The sequence below is a fragment of the Oryctolagus cuniculus genome, chromosome 14 (genome assembly GCF_051225735.1).
Source record: "Oryctolagus cuniculus isolate XC-2025 breed Fujian yellow rabbit chromosome 14, ASM5122573v1, whole genome shotgun sequence".
NCBI lineage: Eukaryota > Metazoa > Chordata > Mammalia > Lagomorpha > Leporidae > Oryctolagus > Oryctolagus cuniculus.
This window is the reverse complement of record NC_142880.1, coordinates 24,651,506-24,674,798: the sequence shown is the minus strand read 5'-3', so window position 1 is coordinate 24,674,798 and position 23,293 is coordinate 24,651,506. Positions and strand designations below refer to the sequence as shown.

The 23,293-nt window shown below is 39.3% G+C and overlaps 1 protein-coding gene across 4 annotated transcripts in view; it reads left to right on the top strand.

Annotated features, from left to right (window-relative positions):
- Positions 1-23,293, top strand: part of SLCO4C1 (solute carrier organic anion transporter family member 4C1) — a 69,134-nt gene that overhangs the window by 38,459 nt on the left and 7,382 nt on the right. For 3 of the 4 annotated variants that reach the window (XM_002713954.6, XM_070056886.2, XM_089313067.1), the window contains 7 exons: positions 1,287-1,383; positions 3,416-3,537; positions 5,384-5,502; positions 7,866-8,010; positions 8,347-8,542; positions 13,612-13,765; positions 18,535-18,725. In XM_002713954.6, coding sequence (XP_002714000.1) covers positions 1,287-1,383; positions 3,416-3,537; positions 5,384-5,502; positions 7,866-8,010; positions 8,347-8,542; positions 13,612-13,765; positions 18,535-18,725 — 1,024 coding nt within the window. Of the gene's footprint in view, positions 1-1,286; positions 1,384-3,415; positions 3,538-5,383; positions 5,503-7,865; positions 8,011-8,346; positions 8,543-13,611; positions 13,766-18,534; positions 18,726-23,293 lie in introns of those variants that run through there. The other variant, XR_016220558.1, reaches the window with a different exon arrangement.

The following is a 23,293-nucleotide window of genomic DNA, read 5'->3' as shown; positions in this document are numbered from 1 at the left end:
ATACTGGCACCGCAGGTGGAGAATTAACCAAGTGAGCCACAGTGCCGGCCCTACTTAACTTTTTGTACATGTGTTTTCTGTTTATAAGTCTATTATTTCAACATAAGGAGATGCATTGCCACAGTCACTGTAAGTTAGTACGTGTAGTCCAGCCTGACAGAGGCTCCCCAGTCCAAATCAGAAATTATAAAACATATAAAGGTCTGTTACCAAAAGTAATTTTCAAATCACTGATCGCCAGCATTTTTAATTATGTACCTTTATCCATAAAATTTTGAGCATGAATCCTTTATATTTATGTACATAAAGTACTTTTAAAAGTTGATGAGAAGTTCATATTTTTAAAACCCTATGCATTTTTTTTGCACCAATATAAAATTACTATTTAGTTTCTTCATGAACTTTCTGAAGTAGCTTCAGAAATACATACCTTAATATATCTACTAATATATTTTCACATTTTAAAATAGAGCTGTAATATAAATTAAGATAGTTGGCAGATCAATGAAAGTTCATATATATTTTCATTTCATCTTGTGTGATCTCTTTGGAGACGTAGCTACTTTGCAGGTCATTTTTGTCATTGATGTATGCTAAGTTTGTCTATAAAGCAAAGTTTCTCTTCTTTAATGCATTAGGGTGAGAATCTCAGCAGTTAATTTTGATATCTGGATGGTGGCAGTTCATCAGGACACTAGTATATGCATGAATGTTTTTTACAAAAATGTAGTTATATGTTAAACTTTTAGACATCTGACAGAGATGAGCTTTATTTAATTCTCCTGCTAGTGAAAGTGGAGAGGGTCTCTGAGAGCAGAAAGTTTAGCTAATGGCCTGTGTTGAAGAAGCAGACTTAGCAGATCCAGGTTCTGAAGTCAGCTACTGTAGCACAAGATGAGGAATGCTTTCTGAACGAGTGCAGAGTGAAAAGCCTTCTTGTTTCACATCATTTTCTTCCACAAGATTATAAACTATAATTATTAGCACTATCAGTAAAATAGTAGATAAACTACTCCTGCCACAAGTTATAACTTTCCATAGATTTATAATTGTTCGATTTGTTACAGATATTAGTACATCCAACAGCTTTTGCATTGGGTGGTACATTTTAGACTTCTTGATTTGACTGTTGATTGGAAGATAGCACTGAGATAGTAATTTGTGTAATTTTGATGTGAATCTTATCATTTAGATATTTCTACAGTGAAATATCTCTTTCTTGCTATCACTAGCCATGTCAAGCAAAGATGTACAAATGACTACTTTCAATGTCTTTGTTCTCCTAGGAATTGGCTACTCTATGTCCATCTTAGGCCCTGCCATAGGCTACGTGTTGGGAGGACAGCTGCTCACCATGTACATTGATGTTGCAATGGGACTAAGGCAAGGCAGTATCTATTTGTCCTTTATTTGCATTTCATTACTTTTAACAATGCTAACATCATAGAAGGGTTTCCCATGAGGCGCTTTTTGGGAAATAAAACTGAGGACACACAGTTTTTATATAGTATGGTATCTTTGCATATTTCTTTATGCATGTGTGCCACATCATCTCTTTGTGTTGTAATTGTTTATAGATGAGGATGTTCAGTGGAATCGCCTGGTGAAATAAAAAACATATATCGGATGCCAGGAATTTTTCAAAACTGAGAATTTAATAAAAGTTGTTTATGTTTTCAGTAGATATAGAAGGGGGTAGATAGGCGAAGCAGTCTGCAAGGTGTGTGATCTAGGAAGTTCTGTACTAGCGCCATTCAAGTCATAATCACAGCTGTGCTGCCTTCACATCAGTGACAGTGAAAGATCCTAATTAGTAACACGCATTTGTCCTGTGCTATGTTCCCCATGATATGGTTTGTGTGTTAACTTACTACACTATTTTATTTAATCCTCTTGATAATCCTGGGAGTAGTTGATACACACAAGTTGGTAAGTGACCAAGACATAAACTGAAGCAGACCTTTTGACTCCAAAATCCCCCTCTTAACCACTGAATTCCCCCTTCTTTTACTGAATTGAGAAGTTAATGACCTTTGCCAAGGCCGTATTTTCTCACTTTACCAGTAGGAATCATGACTGCACTATGCTTTGTGTGACTATGGGCAGTGAATAAGAAAATGGGGTCATGGATTTGTGATGTGCTGTCTGAGCTGCTGGTCCTGGGTTAATCTTTTAGAGACTATAAAAGAGCTTACAGAAACAGAGTCAGGTTTTTGAGAAAGGACATTTTCATTTCTGTGGAGAATTAGATGAGTACTAGGGATGGTGTAATTTTGCAAAGGGCCTGCTGATTGTAAAATATGAGGCCTATTATAAAATAGAGTCAATAAATCACTGTAAGAATAATTTCAAATTTTAAGAAATGCCATAACTGAAGCACACTATATGGACTTCTAACATAGGGATTTGCAGTGAGTTTTTTCTAATTTAATACAGCAGCAGAGAAATGCTTAGCCAAAGTTAAATAAAGAATATTCAGAAATTCTATGTATGTTTTCAAATATTTGAAATATTTGCTATTAAATATCTTAAGCTGTTGTGTCATATTGTCATTTGAAAATACTTTGTAAACCATTGTTCTTTTTTAAAAAAATATTTATTTATTTGAAAGGCATAGTAACAGAGAGAGAGGGAGAAGCAGAGAAAGAGAGGGGGAGAAATCTTTCACCTGTTGATTCACTCCCCAAATGGCCACAAAAGCCAGAGCTGTGCCAGGCTGAAGCCAGGAGCCAGGAACTCCATCCAGGTCTCTCACGTGGGTATCAGGGACCCAAGTATTTGGACCATCTTCTGCTGCTTTCCCAGGCACATTAGCAGGGAGATGAATGGGAAATGGAGCATCTAGGACTCAAACTGGCACTCATGTGGTATGGCAGTGGCACAAGCAGTGGCTTAACTAGCATACTACCATGCCAGTCCCTAAATCATGAATCTTTTTTTTTTTTTTTTTTGACAAGTAGAGCTATAGACAGTGAGAGAGAGAGAAAGAGAGAAAGGTCTTCCTTCTGCTGGTTCACTCCCCAAAAGGCCGCACCGATCTGAAGCCAGGAGCCAGGTGCCTCTTTCTGGTCTCCCATGTGGGAGCAGGAGCCCAAGAACTTGGGCCATCCTCCACTGCCCTCCTGGGCCACAACAGAGAGCTGGACTGGAAGAGGAGCAACCGGGACTAGAACCTGGTACCCATATGGGATGCCAGTGCCGCAGGCGGAGGATTAACCAAGTGAGCCACGGTGCCGACCCCAATCATAATTCTTGCAACACATATATCTGTCTGCTACCTGTTGTTAATAGTTCCATTTAAATTTACAATAATATTCTACCGTATGCACTTGAATTATAAAGTAAGTGTTGGTCATAAGTGAGTGTTATTAACGAGATGGAGTTGATCTTGACCTCTTGTTTTCTTTGCTGACAGCACTGATATCACTGAGGATGACCCCCGCTGGCTGGGGGCGTGGTGGATTGGATTCCTCATTTGTTGGCTCTTTGCATGGTCTTTGATAATACCTTTCTCATGTTTCCCAAAACATTTGCCAGGTAAATATGCTTTCTTTCTTGGAAATCAGGGAGCTTCTTTCTAAGTCACATGTTGTTTTCTGTGACTAATAAGACCATACAGTCATGCTATTTTTGTTAGATAATTTGAGTTGTCTGCCTATGAAAGCATTTGACTGCCAATGTTTGTTTTAGGAAATATTGGATGTCTTAATATTCATGTTCAGTGGAATCTTAATATTCATGACTTTTCTTTATTAATAACAGTAATTGGTAAATTAATAATTAACAAAATTATCTATATACCACCTAACTACTTACTAAATTTGTTTATTATTTTTAATATAGAATTTTGTTTTTAAAAAAGATTTTATTTATTTATTTGAGAGGTAGAGTTACAGACAGAGAGAGGGAGAGAAACTGGTTCACTCCCCAAATAGCCACAGTGATCGGAACTGGGCCGATCCGAAGCCAGGAACCAAGAACTCCATCTGGGTCTCCCTTGTGGGTGCAGGGACCCAAGCACTTAGACCTTCTTCCACTGCTTTCTCAGGCCACTAGCAGAGAGCTAGATCCAAAGAGGAGCAGCTAGGACTACATAAACTGGCACCCATATGGGCTTTCAGCAGCACAAGTAGAGACTTAGCTTACTACAGCCACAGTGCCAGCCCCTAGAATTTTTGCTTTATGTGTAACAAGATACAATAGCTTTTAAGCTATTATTCTGAATTAAGCAAGTCATCAATTTCAAGGACACATTTACCTAAAATAATTCTTAATTGTTTGTAATTGAAAGTAAAAGTACTAATTTTTAAAATTGTCACCTAAATAATGGTGCAGTACACATTATCATTATTATTATTTTACCATATTTCAGTACTAGCTTGTCACAAAAGAAAAGGTTGATAGGAAAGACTACTTATTCCTCTTTTAATGAGGTCTTGCCTCTTTATTATTGTGTAATTAAAATACATGTCTAGCAGTATTTTTTTCTAGGTTGAAAATACCCAGTTTTTTCTTGTTTATTTACATTAGAGTACAGCATTATCTTTTTTTTTATGATTTATTTCTTTGAAAGGCAGGATGACAGAGAGAGATCTTCAGTCCACTGGTTTACTCCCCAAATGTTCATAACAACCAGGGCTGGAGCAGGTTGAAGCCAGAAGCCAAGAACTCTATCTGGGTCTCCTATGTGGATGGCAGGAGTCCAAGTTCTTAGGCCAACATTCACTGCCTTCCCAGGCACAGTAGCAGAGAGGTAGATTGGAAGTGACCCACCAATATGGGATGCTGGTATCACAAGCAGAGGTTTAACCCATTTTGCCACAATGCCAGCCCTATATGATTCTTTTTGGAACCAGGAGTTGGGAGACAAGAAATAAATGGACTTACTAATTGGTTTTGATCCTGGGCAATCTAATTCATGATTCCATATTTTGACGTTTCTGATATTCATCATACTCTACTATTTTTTATTAAAAATTAAAGAGACATGATGATACATGGCAAATACTATTTCATTTGCCAAACTTGTTAAAGGCAGAAAAGGTGAAAAAAACCCCACATAAATGTACCTTAATATATAAAGGATGAAAAAGAGAAACAAGTGAAAAAGGAAGAAAAAATGTTAACAGATCTTATAGAAAATAACAAAATTGTCCCCTGTTAATGTCAGACAGATTAGAACTTCCCTAGCTAGTGATGACGAACATGTGGCCTGGAGCAGCCTGATGACAATGTAGATATTTGTACCATTGTGTTGACAGAGAGGAACTGACATCTGTGTTAGGGAAGTTAGATACTTTGGAAGTCTGTGTCCATTAAAAAATAAGCATTTTATGAAGTAAAGAGTGAAGTGATAGAGCAAATACATTTGCTTTGTTTCTAGGTACAGCAAAAATTCAAGCTGAAAAAATTTCCCAGACTCATCAGAATAAGAGTAGCTCCTCACAACACACAGATGAGAATTTTGGAAAAAGCTTTAAAGATTTTCCAGCTGCTCTAAAGGTAAAAACAAACAAACAAAAACCACAACAAAAAGACCTGTGCTGTTCCTATATCACTCTCCTTGATGTACACAATGCTCACATACGTGTACAACTCCACATGTGTGTATATGTAATGCATACATATATTACATAGTCACTTAAATGGCCACATAGGCATTTATACTCACACACACAAACAAATCTTTTCAGAGTTATTTGCTTATTTACCAGTGTTCTAAGCTTTTTCTTTAAAATTTTTGTTAATTGTCATTTTATTTTTAATGTAGCAAAATGAAAGAGAGAGAGAACCAGACAGAATGAGATCTTCCATCTGCTCTTTTACTCTCAAAATGCCTGCAACAACCAGGCCAGGCTGAAGTTGGAAGCCTGGAACTCAATCTGAGTCTCCCTTGTGGGTAGCGGGGACTCAAGTGCTTGAGCCATCACCAGCTGTATTACAGGGTTCTCATTAGCAGTAAGCTGGAATTGAAGTGGAGCTGGGACTTGAACCCAGACACTCCTAAATGGGATGTGGGCCACCCAAGTGGCATCTTAACTACTCTACCAAATGCCCTCCCCTCTAGCTCTTATAAAATACTCTTCAGAGGTAGTTTTATTCTCTTTGAGAAAATGAAAACTATTCCAGAGTCCAAAGGTTGAAAGAGCGTTAGCAATAGCAATGGCAATAATAGTACTTAGTGGTTTCTTCTTAGCTCTATAGCCCATTATTTTGTGCCACTTCCCTGTGTAATGGATTGATCAGTTACCACTGAATTGCAGATATATTTGAGAATGCAGATTAATATTTTTCTGTTGTGGAAGAGATGGTGGTCAGTGGTAACTTGGTTTGAATTTGAGGTCAAGGAAACAGAAGTTGTATAGTTCATTCTGTTGAACTCAGCAGAAAACATTCTTTAATTTTAGCATCATGAAAGTTCTGTTCTTAAGAGAATTTACAACTTTACTTTTAAAAATATGAAATTATTATTATTTTTGTCTCCTTCTCAAATGAAAGCCTTACCATGTTTTTATACCTCCACTCTGCTCACTTTTCAACACTCCCCTCCTGGTCCCTCACACAGGAACATTCCTGTGTTAGCTGAGATTGCTCATAGTTTTAAGTACTACTATTATCTTACAGTGATTCGCCTCTATTTTTATATATTTCTGTTTACTTTATAAGTTCTAATTTCCATTTCCATTTCTCACCATTGCTATTTTTGTCCTTAAGGCCTTATGCCTGGACTCAGGTCCCTGTGGGTGGTATCTTATTGCTGGTTCCCTTGCTTGGGTCCTGCCTACTTGTCCCTGACTGTCTGAATGATGTGGACTTGGGGGATCCTTCTTTCCTTTGATCCCAGTGTTCTGTGGCCACCGTTGCTCTTCTCTGTGTAAACATATTGCAGTTGAGGAGTTCCCTGTTGGTATGGTTCTGACTCTTCCATCTGTAAGTCTGCGTGTGCTTTTCCATTTAACTTTGATTTCAGGAAATCTACTTTATATCTAACAATGTGGCTTTTTTTGCATTAATCCTTCCTGGGAATCTATTATCTTTTTCAGTTGGAGGACTTAAGTATTTTCTGTTATTATTATTAAGTTATTAGCACGTCTCCATCCACATACTTTTTCTCCTTTTGTCACCCTTGTTAGTCTTAGGTTATGTGGCGTGGCTCTGACTTTGAAAATCTCTTAACTTGCTCCTTTGTAATTCCTGTGTGTGTGTGTGTGTGTGTGTGTGTGTCCCAGTTTTATGAAATTTTTTGCACTGAATATTCTTGAAGTATAATTTAGTTTTTATTTTGTGACTAAATATGTTAAAAATAAATCTCTGTATTCTTCTCTATAGTTCTACAATATTCTAGGAGGTCCAGCAATGCATATAGCTGTTTAAAATTGCTTAACCTCAAACCCATCAAAGGTTCTAATTACTGAGCCCTTTAGTCATGGAATAGTACTGCACGCTTGTTACTTACCTGCCATTCTCATCCCTCCTCACACTCTCAAATTCTCTGCTTAGTGCATACAGGAATTCAAAGCACAATAAAAACTTAAACAGCCTGGGGAGTCACAGTGAGTCTGAGGAAGCAAACCTTTCTAAGCAGATTTTTGCTGCCTTTCCTTGGTTCCTTGTGATAAAAGCATAATCAAAATATTGATGAATCAGGGTTTTATAATATCTCACATAAATTTTCTCACCATTGTATCCGTGAATCTGTTAATTATCCATAGTTACATTCTTGTGTTGGAGGAAATGCTGTAATCTTACAGTTCATTATGTTGTGTTTGTTAAGAATTCTGCCATCTCACCATGATACCATGCTCCTGCTGCACTTTGCAGTATAATCATAATTATTCATTTGGTGAACTGTATTTTTTCTTTAGAATTTGATGAGGAATACTGTCTTTATGTGTTTAGTTCTATCAACTTCTTCAGAAGCCTTAGTTACCACTGGATTTGCTACATTTTTACCTAAATTTATTGAAAATCAGTTTGGATTGACATCCAGCTTTGCTGCTACCCTTGGAGGTAAAACATTTTCTTTGTTCTTACTGAATCCAATGAATTCCCTTTACTATGCTAGATTTTTCTTTGGATAACATTAGGCAACCTATTGTACTGACTGAGAGAGACAAAGGCTATGAGGCTTAAAGAGAAAGTGTACTTATCTGAGTGCTCAATATTAAATTTTATTAATCCCGCAGTGGAACTATTAACTCATTTATGCATATATTTCTATATCAAGTGAATACTGTTATATGTTAAATCATACTTCTGTGCCCATTTTTGGTATTTTCCAATTGTTAATATGTTACTGATTAGACTTGTGTGTTTTCTTACTCTCTGTGTCTTCTGTCTCTTTAGGGGCTGTTTTAATTCCTGGAGCTGCTCTTGGTCAGATTTTAGGTGGTGTCATTGTCTCGAAATTCAAAATGACATGTAAAAATACAATGAGGTTTGCACTAGCCACATCTGGGGTTGCACTTGTGCTGAGTTTTGTGTTTATTTATGCCAAATGTGAAAATCGGCCATTTGCTGGTGTGTCTGAATCATATAATGGGTAAGTATATTCAGTGCTTTTTGGTATTAATATCAAAGTAATAAACTAAACCTGAATTTCCAAATATATATGCCTTCTTAAATGGTGAGGAATTAGCTTCATTTTTTATTAAAAATAATTTTGATTTATTTATTAGGGAGACAGAGGTAAGTACACATGACAGGGAGCATAGAGAGTCAAGTGGGTACACCAGACAGAGCGCCCATCTGTGGGTTCATTTCTCAAATACCTGCAATGCCTTAGGCTAGGCTTGGGCTGAAGCTAGCAGCTAGAAATTCAGTTCAGGTCTCCTACACAGGTGGCAGGAACCCAATTTCTTGAGCCATCACCTGCTCCCTTCCACAGTCTGCATTAGTAGGAAGCTGGAGTCAGGAGCTGGAGACATATTCAAACCCCAGGTAGTTTTTTCTTTTTTTAGAAAACTTTTATTTAATAAATATAAATTTCAAAGTACAACTTTTGGATTATAGTGGTCCCCCCCCCAACCACCCTCTCACCCGCAAACCATCCCATCTCCTACTCCTTCTCCCATCCCATTCTTCATTAAGATTTATTTTTAATTATCTTTATATACAGAAGATCAACTTAGTATATACTAAGTAAAGATTTAAACAGTTTGCACCTACATAGACACACAAAGTATAAAGTAGTGTTTGAAGACTAGTTTTATCATGAATTCTCAGAGTACAACACATTAAGGGCAGAGATCCTACATAGGGAGTAAGTGCACAGTGACTCCTGTTGTTGAATTAACAATTGACACTCTTATTTATAATGTCAGTAATCACCCGAGGCTCTTGTCATGAGCTGCCAAGGCTATGGAAGCCTCTTGAGTTCACAAACTCTGAGCTTATTTAGACAAGGCCATAATTAAAGTGGAAGTTCTCTCCTCCCTTCAGAGAAAAGTGCCTCCTTCTTTGATGGCCCGTTCTTCCACTGGGATCTCACTCACAGAGATCTTTCATTTAGGTCTTTTTTTTTTTTTTTTTTTTTTTTTTTTGCCAGAGTGTCTTGGTTTTCCATGCCAGATCCAAATGCCTTAAGGATTGATTCTGAGGTACATGGGTGTCTTAACCAGTTTCTTAAATTCTTCTAAAGGCCTGCCCTGAAGAATTGGCTGACTGAGAATATATCATTTCTTTTTTAAAATTTAAATAACTGATATCTTCTTAAAAGTTGAGAGTATTTAGAGAGCATGGTACTGGGTACTGTTCTTGGCTCAGGGGCACAAAATGTTATTGCAACGTAATATTTACCTTTGAGGGATTCACATCTGCTGAGCTTCAGATGTGTCCATGAAAACTTCACGTGTTTAATCTCCAAAATCAGATTAAATAGGAGATGAGTCTTCTGGAAGTAATTACTTTGAGGTGAAGTCATGAGGATGGGGCCCCCATGGAGGCTTAGTCGTTTTGTAAGAAAAGGCAGTGCGACCTGAGCTAGCAGCTTGCACTGTCTCACGTGTGATGCCCTCTGCCATGTCATGAAGAAGCAGGAGGGGTTTTGCAGGCCCAGTGCTACTGGGCTACCCAGCCTCCAGAACCTTTAGCCAAATCTCCTCCTCCTCCTTCTCTTCCTCTCCCCTTCTTTCTCCTCCCCCTCCTGCTGCTCCTCCTCCCCATCCCCCTATTCTTCCTCATCCTCTGCCTCCTCCTCCTCTCCCTCCTCCTCCTCCATTCCTCCTTTTTTATAAATTACTGAGTCCCAGACACTTTGTTATAACAACAGAAAACAGATTTGAGACAACATCCTGTGGAGAATTTCATATTGTATGTTCCCACTGATTTAATTTTTTAAAATGAAAATGACTCTGTGATAAAAATTTCTTAACATGTGGGCTGAAAGCAGTAGAAGAGAAATTAAAATGAAGCTAGTCCTAGGTAATGCAAATCATTGTTGCATTTACTGAGAAATTCTTGTTTGTGGCAGAGAAATAAATAACTTGTTCTGACCTGTAGACATGTTCCTGTCTGTAACTGGCTTGGGATCTTCCTTCATCTAATTTGTTTTGCTTTGAAATTCTAAGCCATGAATAGGGGATTCTGAAGGAGGGCATTTCACAGCAGTGTGTATTATAGCTCAAGGTACTGCATTAATTTTTTCATTGTGTGTGTGTGTGAGGTCGTTGAGGGAGCTAGCACGCTAGGTCAAGGACTATACTTTTGTATAACATGACATTCACATGACACAAATAAAATGTGCTTTGGAAAGATTTGCCAATAACAATTATCGGGATTTGTTGCTACTCTTCAAGTACCTGTCATTCTTGTACATTTATGTGAAGCTGAGCTTTCTCGAGCAGTGTTTTGTTACACTCCATTACACTCATTCATTCTTTGTGGAATGTTTCCTCTGGCTGACCTTTATGGCAAAATCCCTACAACAATGCATTAGGTAATGGGGCATTGTTATAAAATCCAAAAGAAGGAGGTTTTTTTTTTTTCCTTCAGTTTATTTGATAGACTCAAGGAGAGCTTCATGATGTAGTAACTAGCAAAATGGAGGTTTAAATATCCTTTAAGGATACAAAGAATTTGGACAGATCAAGATTTGAGAAGAAGGAAAGGGGAGGGGGAATATGCTAAAACAAGGGTGTAAATGCTATAAAAAGTGAGGGTTAGGTTCAGCAACCAGTTTAAACCAAATTTAGGTTTAATCTGCATATAGAATATCTAAAAATGTTGAAAGGTAGGTAGAGATGAATTATGCAGATTCAGCTTACACCCTTATAAACTGTACCAAAATCCAGTCCAACAAACAGCCTTTCCTGTGTGCTCTATTTGTAAAGGTGGAAAGTTCTGGATAGTTTAGCACATAGGTTATCATCGAAGTAACAGAGAGAGAAAGAGCTTTCATCCATTGCTTCACTCCCACAAATGGCCACAACAGCTGGGGCCAGACCAGGCCGAAGTCAGGAGCCAGGAACTCCATCTGGGTTTCCTTTGTAGGTAGCAGGGGCCAAAGCATGGTCATTTTCACTGCTTTCCCAGGTAGGTTACCATGCAGCTGGATTGGAAGTAGAGCTGCTGGAGCTTGAACCTGTGCCCATATGGGAATCCAGCGCTATAGGCAGTGGCTTAATCTGTTGTGCCGCAATGCCAGCCCCTCCTTCCTTTACATCTAATTCTGCCACTTTAAGCAGTGTGGAATATAATTGGAGTTCATTATGTATTCCATGAATACGTCTACTGCCGGGACCCCTGCACTCTTTTTACTCCACATACTTGGTTTCTGCTTCATCTATATATAGATGGATATTTAAAAAGATACCCACCTGTGGGCTGGACTTCTTGGCCAGAATTAAGACTCTTAATCTCAGCATCTGTAAAACCACACACATCACCTTGTCCCTGAAATCTGTTCTCCTTCCACCTCATCACTAGAAGTCAATTTTGACTTCCCTCCTTACTAGGAAGAGGGGTCATCTTCAGTCAGTCGCCACTTCTCATTTCAGATGCAGTTTTCCCACAGTCTGTTTCCTGTAGTGTTGTGTTCTGTTTCAGTTCTCCTTTATTTGTCCTCACCTGCTGTCTGGAGTGTTGTAGCTGGTCCCCCCCCCCCCCGCCCTTCTAATTCTTACTTGGAGAACTCCAAGGGTTGTTTCTTTAAAATTAACTTTTGACAATGTCACCTTGCAATATAAAAATATTTTAGGTTACCTTTTGCCAATAGGTTATAATTCCTTTTTTATATATAAAAGATTTATTTGAAAGGCAGAGAGAGAGAGTGTGTGAGTGAGCGTTTCTATTTGTTGGTTCACTCCTCAAATGGTCCCAGTAGTTAGGAATGGGCCAGGCAGAAGCCAGGAGCTTCTATCCTTGTCTCCCATGTGGGTGGCAGGGGCCCAAGCAATTGGGCCATCCTCCACTGCTTTTCCAGGCTCATTAGCAGGGAACTGGATCTGAACCTAAACTGGCACTCTTAAAGAGATGCCAACATCACAGGTGGCAGCTTAACCTGCTGTGCCACAGTGCCGACCCCTAGCTCCTTGTATTTAATAAGGCCCATGAGACCCTCACCAGTCTGGCCCCTGACTGCTTTCCAGCTACAGTCCCCATCACTCTCCTCCACAGGCAGCACCTGTGTTTCTGCAAACAGGATGCTGTTCCTCAGCCTGCGCCTTGGTACCATGTTTTTCTGAAGTGCCTTAGTCTTTCCCATTCTCTCAGCTCACCCCGAGCCCTTATCCAAGACTCAGACAGCGGCTGCTGCAGGCTCCCTTCTGTAAACTTCGGTTTCTGTTAGGGTGACATTCCTCAAAGTTTCTGAAGCGCACATGGGAGACGTCTCCAGGCACAATCAGCACGTTGGTGCCTCCTTGTATGTGTCCACCTCTGCTCCAAGACTGAAATCGCAGAGGACACAAATGGTTGTACTCACAGTTTCGTATTCCTGCTGCCTAGTGCTTGCCCAGCATACAGTGAACGCATGAATGACTTATGAATAAATGAATGAGGGGCTGGGGAAACCTCTGTCTTTAGAAAGCAACCCTCCATGGTAGGAAAGATGTTGCTTCCTGTTAAGGGGCAGCCTGTGACAACACTGGATCTGGGGACCAGGAAAATTAACCTTTGGCGAAGAATATGAAAGTAGCATCTCTAGGCCTAAGGTTTCCTGAGGCTGACACTAGTGTGTTGTACAGCGTGATGTCATTCATCCTCTAGGTTTAGAATTTTGCCTGCACCCCGAGCCGATGTGGCAGTGTCTGGAGAGATTCTGGTTGCCACAACTCGGGAGAGTGTTGTTGGGTGTGTTGGTGCAGGTCTGCAGTGCCCCTGAGATCCACAGGGCCAGCCCTCAGAGAAAAGTCACAGAGAGAAAACCTGCTTTCTTCCCTTCCTCTACCCCGTTTTTCTTATCACCGACAGACACTCTGTTCTATAGCCAGTGCTTTTAGTGCCTCTCCCTGAGCTGCATGGGCGAGGCAGACACGTGTTTTTTCCTTCAGTCATCATGTGATGAGTGAATGAATGCTAGATCGACTTGCAAGCTGTAACCCAGGGCTTTTGAACTGTTCACTGAATGGGGTGGCATAAACACTTTATCCTTCTTTCTTTTCTTGTTCGCAGGACAGGAGAACTAGGAAACTTGAGTGCCCCTTGCAATGCCAACTGTAACTGTTTGCGATCATACTATTATCCGCTCTGTGGAGGGGATGGAGTCCAATATTTTTCTCCCTGCTTTGCAGGTTGTTTAAACACTGTTTCAAAATCGAAGCCAAAGGTAACTGTGTCTGCTACTTTCCCCTTAAAGAGGCAATGTGTTTGTGCATTTAAAAAACATTTTTTATTTACTTAATTTATTTTCAATTTATCTGAAACACAGAGAACTAAATGCCCACTGCCTAAGTGCCCACAACAGCCAGGAGTTGGCCTGGTCAAATTCAGGAACCTGGAGACCCAGTCCCGGTCTCCCACTTGAGTGGCAGGGACCTAAATACTTGAGCCATCCTTTACTTACTTGCAAGATACACTTTAGTAGGAAGTTGAATCTGGACTGGAGGAGCCAGGACACAAACCAGGCACTCTGATATGAAGGCAGGCAGTAAAGTAGAGTCCTAAGAGCTGTACCACCTTGCCCCCCATTTGTGGGTTTGTAGTTGTCTTTTTTGATCCCTGCAGGGGGCTCATGCGCCTGCCTGTTCTTTTCCTGCTGCACCTCCTCCTGCATTAAGCAGCCTTTGACCCCTGCAGTAAAAAGACTGGTCTCCTGTGGGGAGCAAACCGGACTAGACTGAGTTACTGGAATTAAGACTTATTCTATGCATCTGCTCTCCCACAATATGGCGCTGGGAGAGAAGTAAACAGCTTCCGCACAGCTGCCTCCAGTTCAACTAATAAACTGTAGGACTTGCTCCTGATTGGAGGAGAGCAGCGTACTCGGCGTGTGGGAAGCCGAGTTAGGATTGGCGGAGGAGGACTATAAAGGAGGAGAGAGACGGCATGCACCGGGAACATCTATGGGGAACATCTAAGGGAACCCGTGCAGCCCCCGAGAAAGCCGGCCGGCGGTGTGCCGCTCCCCTGCGGAAGTGGGGAATGTGGCCAGGGGGAACTGCCCTTCCACGGAGGTGGAAGGGATAGTAGCCAACCCGGGAAGAACCAGCAGCAAACCCGGGGAGGGCCGAGCAGACGAAAGAACAGCTCAGGGTCCTGTGTCGTTCCTCCACGAAGAGGGGGAGCGACAGTCTCCCTTCATACCTCACACAATTTGCTGAAATATCATTTAGGCAGTTACTCTACTCGCATACTACTTTGCAATAGCACTTCTCTTGTAGTAGTGAAAAGAATATTTCCCTTTTTGTTTTGTTTTTACTCAACGACAGTTTAAGATACTTGGAGGCAAGAAACATACTTACTCTTTCAAAAAATAAATCAATTATTTGTATTTTTTTTGAAAGAGAGAAAGAGATTTTCCATGCATGGATTTACTCCTCAAATACCTGCAAAAGCCAGGACTTGGCTAGGCCAAAGCCCAGAGCAGGAAACTTGCTCCCAGTCTCTCATGTGGGTAGTAGAGACCCAACTACTTGAGGCACCACCTGCTGCCTCCCAGGGTGTGCATTAACAGGAAGCTGGAATGGAGAGCAGAGCTGAACTTGAACCTAGGTATTCTGACACAGACTGCAGGCATCCCACGTAGTACCCAACACCTGTCTTATTTTTCTTAAGTGTAAGATGTGTAATAGAAAATAAATATTTGTTTAAGTGATTCACTCTGGATATATTTTAAAATGTCCAAATCATTCATTCATTATCAAATACAAATTTAATTGTAATTTTGGATTACAATGAATATTAGTTTACTCCAGTGCCCTTTCTTTTTAATAGTTATATAGTTTAAGAGAATAAACAGTTCATTTTAGCTAAATTTAAGAGTCTTGGAAGTGTGTATTATTCAGATTGTGCATGGTACATAATATATTTTGCATTAGTAGGTAATGTGATAACTTTAAAAGGACCTGTGAGGAGTTCATAGTATGGAGTGAGACCATAATGAATAAAATATGTAAGAGTTTTATGAAAATATTGAACATTTGAAATACAGAATAGTGAAATGACATTCTTTTTCCTATATAAAGATCAACTGATTATGAGAAAATATTTGTACATAAATAAATTATATAGCAATTCTTTTTTAAAAGGCTTTTTTTGAAAGTCAGAGCCATGGGGGAAAAGAGAGAGAGGTGGATTTTTCATCTGCTGATTTACTCACCAGATGGCTGCAACAGCCAGGGCTGAGCCAGGCTGAAGCCAGGAGCCAGGAGCCTCATCCAGGAATCCCACATGAGTGCAGGGACCCAAACACTTGGGCCGTCTTTCACTACTTTTCTCAGGCCACTAGCAGGGATCAGGAATGGAAGTGGAGCAGCTGGGACATCAACCAGTGCCTGTATGGGATGCCGACATCAAAGACAGTGGCTTTACCTACTATTCCATGCCAGCCTCTATATGTCAATTCTTTTGAACGTTAAATAAGTAGCATTTTCCTGTATTTAAATATGATCAATAAATTGAATTGACTTTGATCAGAAGAGTATGACAGGTAGTTAAATTATTAGAAGGATTTTACTTCCATAATTAAGGATGGATGGACAAAGATAATCATGTTCAAAGAAAACCAAAAACAAAATATATTCACACAACAATAACAGAATGCCAGCATAGTTGATTATTTTTATATAGTTAAACTGGCATTCATATTTTTTGCTAAATGCTAAGATAATTGCCATCACACATAAAAAATTGTCTTCTAGTTGTTTTGACCCCCAAATTTTATGTTTGTCTTGGTATTTTTATACCCAATCAGTCTACATAAAAATACACTGATTCTCAGAGTGCTTTTTTCTTCTGAAATATTTTTCTTATAGGCAAAATGTATTTTAATAACACAATAAACAACAGTAGATGTTTATTCATAGAAATATTGGTCTTACATGTCAAATCAGTGACCCAAACTACAGGCTGTTGACTCAGAGTTATATCGAAGGCCGATGTGTTCTTTTATGTGGGGAGTCATGTAGTTTCATCTGGATAGGAAACATTTTCTAAGTTTTCTGACGTAACTGATTGTGGAGTAGGTCATGGTCAATGTGGAGGTGTCATTTGCATATTTGGTTTTCCTGAATTAGTACCATTTTCTTTGAATTGGCACCCAAGAAGGGACTCTGGACTTTGGAACAAAGAGAGCACCTTTTCTCTTTGACTTTGCCAGTCTGCTCTGATTTTGTTAAGGTCTTACATGTGCAAAAGATTTATACGAGGCATGGAGATGAAGCATCAAATACTCTAAGAAATAATTATACCTAAGAAACTTATAAACTTCTGAATTTTGTTTGTTTTGTTTATTATTTTTGAGATAACATATTTTTAATTTACATTATAATCAAATGCTTAATGCTTCATTAAATATTTCAACAAATAAAAAATAAAAGCCCATCATTTAGTAGGAAAATAGGCAAGGGCTATAAACAATTATCAAATGAAAAGGTTTCCAACTTTATTCTCATAAAGTAAATTCTAAAATAGCCATAAAAATCATTAAAACTATAGTAATATATAATTAACAGTTTGTCAAAGATGTAAAGCTAAGTTTGACAAAACACTGTATTTGCAACAAAACTTACACACAGGCATTTCTTTCATTTTTGCTTATTGATTTTTTTTTTAATTTTAGCCCCCCATTAAAGGAAGACATCCTGTTAAATGAAATGAGCTGGATACTAAATTATTTCTCTTACAAAGAAAATACTTTTTATTTTATCATGTTGCCTTCCTACATTTCATATTATTAATGTATATATATACACTCATATTTTGTATGATAAATTGTTGATATGTAATTCTAAGTAAAATAACTTCTATTCTAATATTCTAAATGTACCATTTTAAGAAGGATATGGTTTGCACTCAATTCAAAAATGTTCAGAAAATTGTGGTTAAAAGCAACAATTTTTTCAAGGTGTTAGGAGGCATTAGTTAATTTTATGATGGCACTTGTCAAAATTGTAGTGTTTGTTTTTGCACACTAGTGAAGATGATGATTATCTCTAAGGATGCCAGTTTTCCTTCTGTAATGGAAGGGAAGAAAGTTAGTGTAAAACATTATTTGAACAACTATGGTCTATTGAAAGTAGTCTAGTATGAAGTAACTATTGTAATTTCTCCTATCTGTTTCACAAGTCAGGAGCCAATGATAGATTATAATTTGAAGTAATGGTCAAAATATTCAAACTTAAGCCATTCTGCTTCCTACATTTGGTTTGTTTCCTTTGCTTCATTTCTTAGGGGTTAGTACTCAGAATTCTTTGTTGTCTGTCGCTCCCCCTCTTCGTGGAGGAACGACACAGAGTCCTGCCTAGGCTTCATATCCGAGTCACGGCACCATTATGTCGCTCCCCCTCTTCGTGGAGGAACGACACAGGACCCTGAGCTGTTCTTTCGTCTGCTCGGCCCTCCCCGGGTTTGCTGCTGGTTCTTCCCGGGTTGGCTACTATCCCTTCCACCTCCGTGGAAGGGCAGTTCCCCCTGGCCGCATTCCCCACTTCCGCAGGGGAGCGGCACACCGCCGGCCGGCTCTCTTCTCGGGGGCTGCACAGGTGTTCCCCTTAGATGTTCCCCATAGATGTTCCCCGTGCATGCCATCTCTCTCCTCCTTTATAGTCCTCCTCCGCCAATCCCAACTCGGCTGCCCACACGCCAAGTACGCTGCTCTCCTCCAATCAGGAGCAGCTCCTGCAGCTTGTCAAGTTGGTGAGAGGCAGCTGGGTAGAAGCTGTTTACTTCTCTCCCAGCGCCATATTGTGGGAGAGCAGATGCATAGAATAAGTCTTAATTCGAGTAACTTAGTCTAGTCCGGATTGCTCCCCACAGTTGTCTATGGACTCAGACAGTGTGCCTGTGTTTGCTATATCTAAGTATCACCCAATTTGCAATTAATATAAATATATTTTCAAAGTAAACACTGTCTCTTTATGTCTGATATTTTTACAGCTATATTATAACTGTTCCTGTACTGAAAAGAAAACAGAAACGACATTGACTGCAGAAGGCTTAAGCTTTGAGGCTAAAGCTGGAAAATGTGAAACCCAGTGTACAAACTTGCCCATATTCCTTGGTGTTTTCTTCATCACAGTTGTCTTCACCTTTATGGCTGGCACTCCTATAACTGTGTCCATCCTGAGGTAGGTGTTTATAGTGACACTTGCAATGGATACGTGAGAGGAAAGGGCTCAGTATGCCAAAAAGATGTCTGCGCTCCAGGTTCAGTGCAGCTTCATTCACAACAGCTAAGACACAGGATCAACCTAAGTGCCCATCAGTAGATGAACAGAGAAAGAAAACATGGGATATAATACCACTGAACCTTCTGCTATCTGTGACATGGATCAAACAAGAGGCCATTATATGAAGTGAAACAAGCCAGGCACACAAAGACAATTACTGCATGATATTACTCACATGTGCATTCTAAATAAGTCAAAGAAGTAGAGAGTGGAATGGTGGTTTCCAGGGTCTGAGGATGGGGAAATGGGATGACACTGGTCAGACAGTACAAAGGTTCGACAATGTGCATGGTGACAACAGGTGACACTCCAGAGTCTACTTGCAATTAGCTAAGATGTTAGATTTTAAATATGTTCACCATACACACACAAATGGCAACATGTGAGGTGATAAATATAAGCCTGATTGCAGTGATTGTTTCCTAATGTATGTGAAAACATCATAGGGCCCAGCATCATGCCATCAGAGTGCTGGTCAAGTCCCAGCTGTTCTGCTTCAGATCCAGTTTCCTGCTAATTAGCCTGGGAAAGCAGTAGAAGATGGCCCAAGTACTTGCACACCTGCCTCTTATTTAGGAGAGCATGATAGAGTTCTTGGGTCCTGGCTACAGCCTGATCCAGACCTGCCTGTTGTGGCCATTTAGGGAGTGAACCAGCATATAGAGTTGAAGTGTTTTCTCTCTCTCTCTCTCTGTCTCTCTCTCTGTCTCTCTCTCTCTCTCTCTCTTTCTCTTTCTCTCTCTCTCTCTGTCCTCTCTCTCCCTTTCAAGTAAATAAATATATCTTTTTAAAATTTGCATTGTATACTTTTAAATATGTAAAATTTTCATTTATCAATTTACCTCAATTTGTAAAAATTTTTAAATAAAACTAATAATTGTGCAAAAGAATATTTATGTTGATTCTCTCTATTAATTTATTAGCACATAATTCATACTCTGAATCTGAGTTCAAATCTGAGACAATAGAAAACAGTTGCTAAAGATCAACCTGATTAAACAAGGATTTTTAATTTTTAAAAAAGTTATTTATTGGCCAGCGCCACAGCTCACTTGGCTAATCCTCCGCCTGTGGTGCTGGCACCTTGGGTTCTAGTCCTGGTTGGGGTGCCGAATTCTTCCAGTCCAGCTCTCTGCTGTGACCCGGGAAGGCAGTGGAGGATGGCCTAAGTGCTTGGGCCCTGCACCCACATGGGAGGCCAGGAGGAAGCACCTGGCTCCTGGCTTTGGATCAGCGCAGTGCGCCGGCCACAGCATGCCGGCCATAGCAACCATTTGTGGGGTGAACCAACGGAAAAGGAAGACCTTTCTCTCTGTCTCTCTCTCTCTCACTAACTCTGCCTGTCAGAAAAAAAAAAAAAAAGAAAAAAAGTTATTTATTTATTTAAAGTCAGAGTTATAGGGAGAGAGGGAGAGACAGAGAGATCTTCCATCTACTGGTTCACTTCTGCAATGGCCAGGGCTGAGTCAGGCCAAAGCTGGGAACCAGGAGTCTCCATATAGGTCTCCCATATGAATAGTAGGGTCCTAGACATTTGGGCCATCCTCCGATGTCTTTCCCAGGCCATCAGCAGGGAACTGGATTGGAAGTAGAGTAGCCAGGACATGAACCACCATCCAAATGGGATGTTGGCATTGCAGACAGTAGCTTTACCTGCTACACCACAATGCTAGTCCCTAAACAGTGATTTTTTAAGCAATGAGCCTCAAAGATGAATGAGACATAATGCTAACAAGAGAATCATTGAGAGATAAAAGATCAACTAGTCTTTTAAAGCAGATAAGTAGTTAAAAGATGACACGTAATTTTTCAAAATGAATTTTTAAAATGCATATCTCCCTTCTCTACCTTCAATTTTCATGAAATGGATGGTTAATAATTTAATATTTTTAGATAGAATTTCCAAACTTTCTATTCATCAAAAAAAGTATGAGGAGCTGGCATTATGGTGCAGTAGGTTAATCTGCCACTTGGAATGCTTGTATCCCATGTCAGAGTGCCTGGTTTGAGTCCCGTCTATTCCATGTTTCTGCCAGCTTTCTACTAATATGTCTGGGAGACCATGGAGGACAGCCCAATAACTTGGTTCCTGCCACCCACTTTGGAAACCTGCATAGAGTTCCTTGCTCCTGGCTATTGCAGGCATTTGAGGAATAAACAGTGAAAGATCTCATTTTCTCAATCTGTCCCTCACTCTCTGTCACTCTGGTGTTCAAATAAATAAATAAATACTATATATATAAATGTAGATAGATTATAGATATAATTGAAAGGTGAAAAGGCTACAGATTGTTAGGAAATATGAAAGTACTCAAAAAGTTTTGGAAAAGAGAATTAAAAGTTAAGTTTATTTTGTTGCAAAAATATTTGGAATTCATGTAGTTTATATATAACAATATTTCCGTTAACGTTTTGAAGACCCCCTCATGTGTATGAACTTCACAAACTTCTTTGCACCAAAATAAATTATCTTATAATACTACATTCCAACGAAGTTTCTGAAGTGCCCTTGGATACAGAACAGCTATTTTGTAAAGCAATGCCTGGGAGGAAGAACAACTGTAATCAGAGAATGTTGGTGAACAGCCAGGTGATTGCCATCTTCTGAATTAGCATTATACACAGGAAGAATGAGTACCGCAGCACCTGCCGTGTAAGGCAGAATGCATGTCATTCTGATTCCAGTGTATGAGGAGTGTACTTAATTTCCACGAATGAACCTGCCATCAGCTCACAACTGAAGCTTCATGAAAGAGGCAGAGAAAGTAACACCAAGGATATGCCAAATGCACAGTGTTAACACATTTTCACACACATGATCCCATTTAAACCTCACACATCTGGGGCTCATTTCCCTACACAGTAGTGGAATTACTGTATCAAATAGCGGTTCTCTTTTTAGTTTTTTTGAGAAGCTTCTATTCTGTTATATAATGATTGTACCAATTGACATTCCCACCAATAGTGTACAAAAATTGTCTTTTCTCCACCTTGCCAACATCTGTTATCTTGCTTGTTTTTGAAAATAGACACCCTAACAAGTGTTAGGAGATATCTCTTTGTGGTTTTGATTTGCATTTTGTGAGTGATTGTAATGTTGAACTTTTTTTCATATACCCGTTGTCCATCTATATGTTTTCTTTGAAGAAATTTCTATTGCAGTTGTTTGCCCATTTAAAAAAATTGAATTATTTGTTTTCTTGGCATTGAGTTGTGTGAGTTCCTTGTATATTTGGGTGTGAATCTCTTATGAGATGCCCGGTTTCAGGTATCTTCTCCCATTCTGTATGTTGTCCCCTCGCTCTGCTATTTATTTTCTTGGCTGTGCAGAAGCTTTGAAAGCTTTTTTGTTCAAATTTGTCTGTTTTTGCTTTTGTTGCCTGTGCTTTTTAGGTAATATCTAAGGGGCTGGTGCCTACTCCATGTCAAGCACATTTTCCCCTAAGTTCCTTTCTAGAAGGTTTAGGATCTTAAGCCTTTTAGTCCATTTTAAAATTATTTTTCCATATAGAATGAGATAAGGGTCCATTTGCATTCTCTGGGACGTGAATACCATGATTTATTGAAGAGACCTTTTCATTTTTGACACCTTTATCAAAGAGTAAATGACTGTGAATGTATTGATTTCTTTCTAGGTTCTGTATTCTGTCCCATTGGTCTTTATATTTGTTTTTAGCCCCAAACAATACTGTTGTAATTACCATAGTTTTGTAATATATTTTGAAATCTAAAAACATGATGCATCCAGCTTTGTTCTTCTTGCTCAAGGTTCTTGAACTATCCCGGATCTATTCTGGTTCCATGTGAGTGTCAGCAGTGTTTTTTCTATTTTGTGAAACATGCCTTTGGAATTTTTATGGGATTGCAAAGAACCTGTGCATTGCTTTGGGTAGTGTGGACATTTTAGCAATATTAATACTTTTTTTTTAAAAAAGATTTATTTATTTATTTGAAAGTCAGAGCACAAAGAGAGAGGGAGAGACAGGAAAAGAGAGAGAGAGATCGATCTTCTATCCACTGATTCATACCTCAGTGCTGGGCCAGGGAGAATCCAGGAGCCAGGAGCTTTGTTTGGATGTCCCACATGGGTGGCATCTTCCTCTGCTTTTCCCAGGTCATTAGCAGGGAGCTCGATTGGAAATGGAATGGCTGCGACAAAAACGGGTACCTATATGGGATGCTGGTCTTGCAGGCAGTGACTTTACTTGCTATACCACAATGCTGACCCTAATAGCAATATTAATTCTTAGAATTCATGACCATGGATTATCTTTCTATTTATGTATGTCCTCTTCAGTTTCTGTGTTATCAGTGTTGTATATATTTTCAGCATACGAGTCTTTTATTTTTCTCATTATGTTTATTCATAAGTATTTTATTTTTTGATACTATTATAAATGAGATTATTTTCATGGTTTCTATTTTGGATTATTGATTGTTAGTGTTTGGAAATACAGCTGGTATTT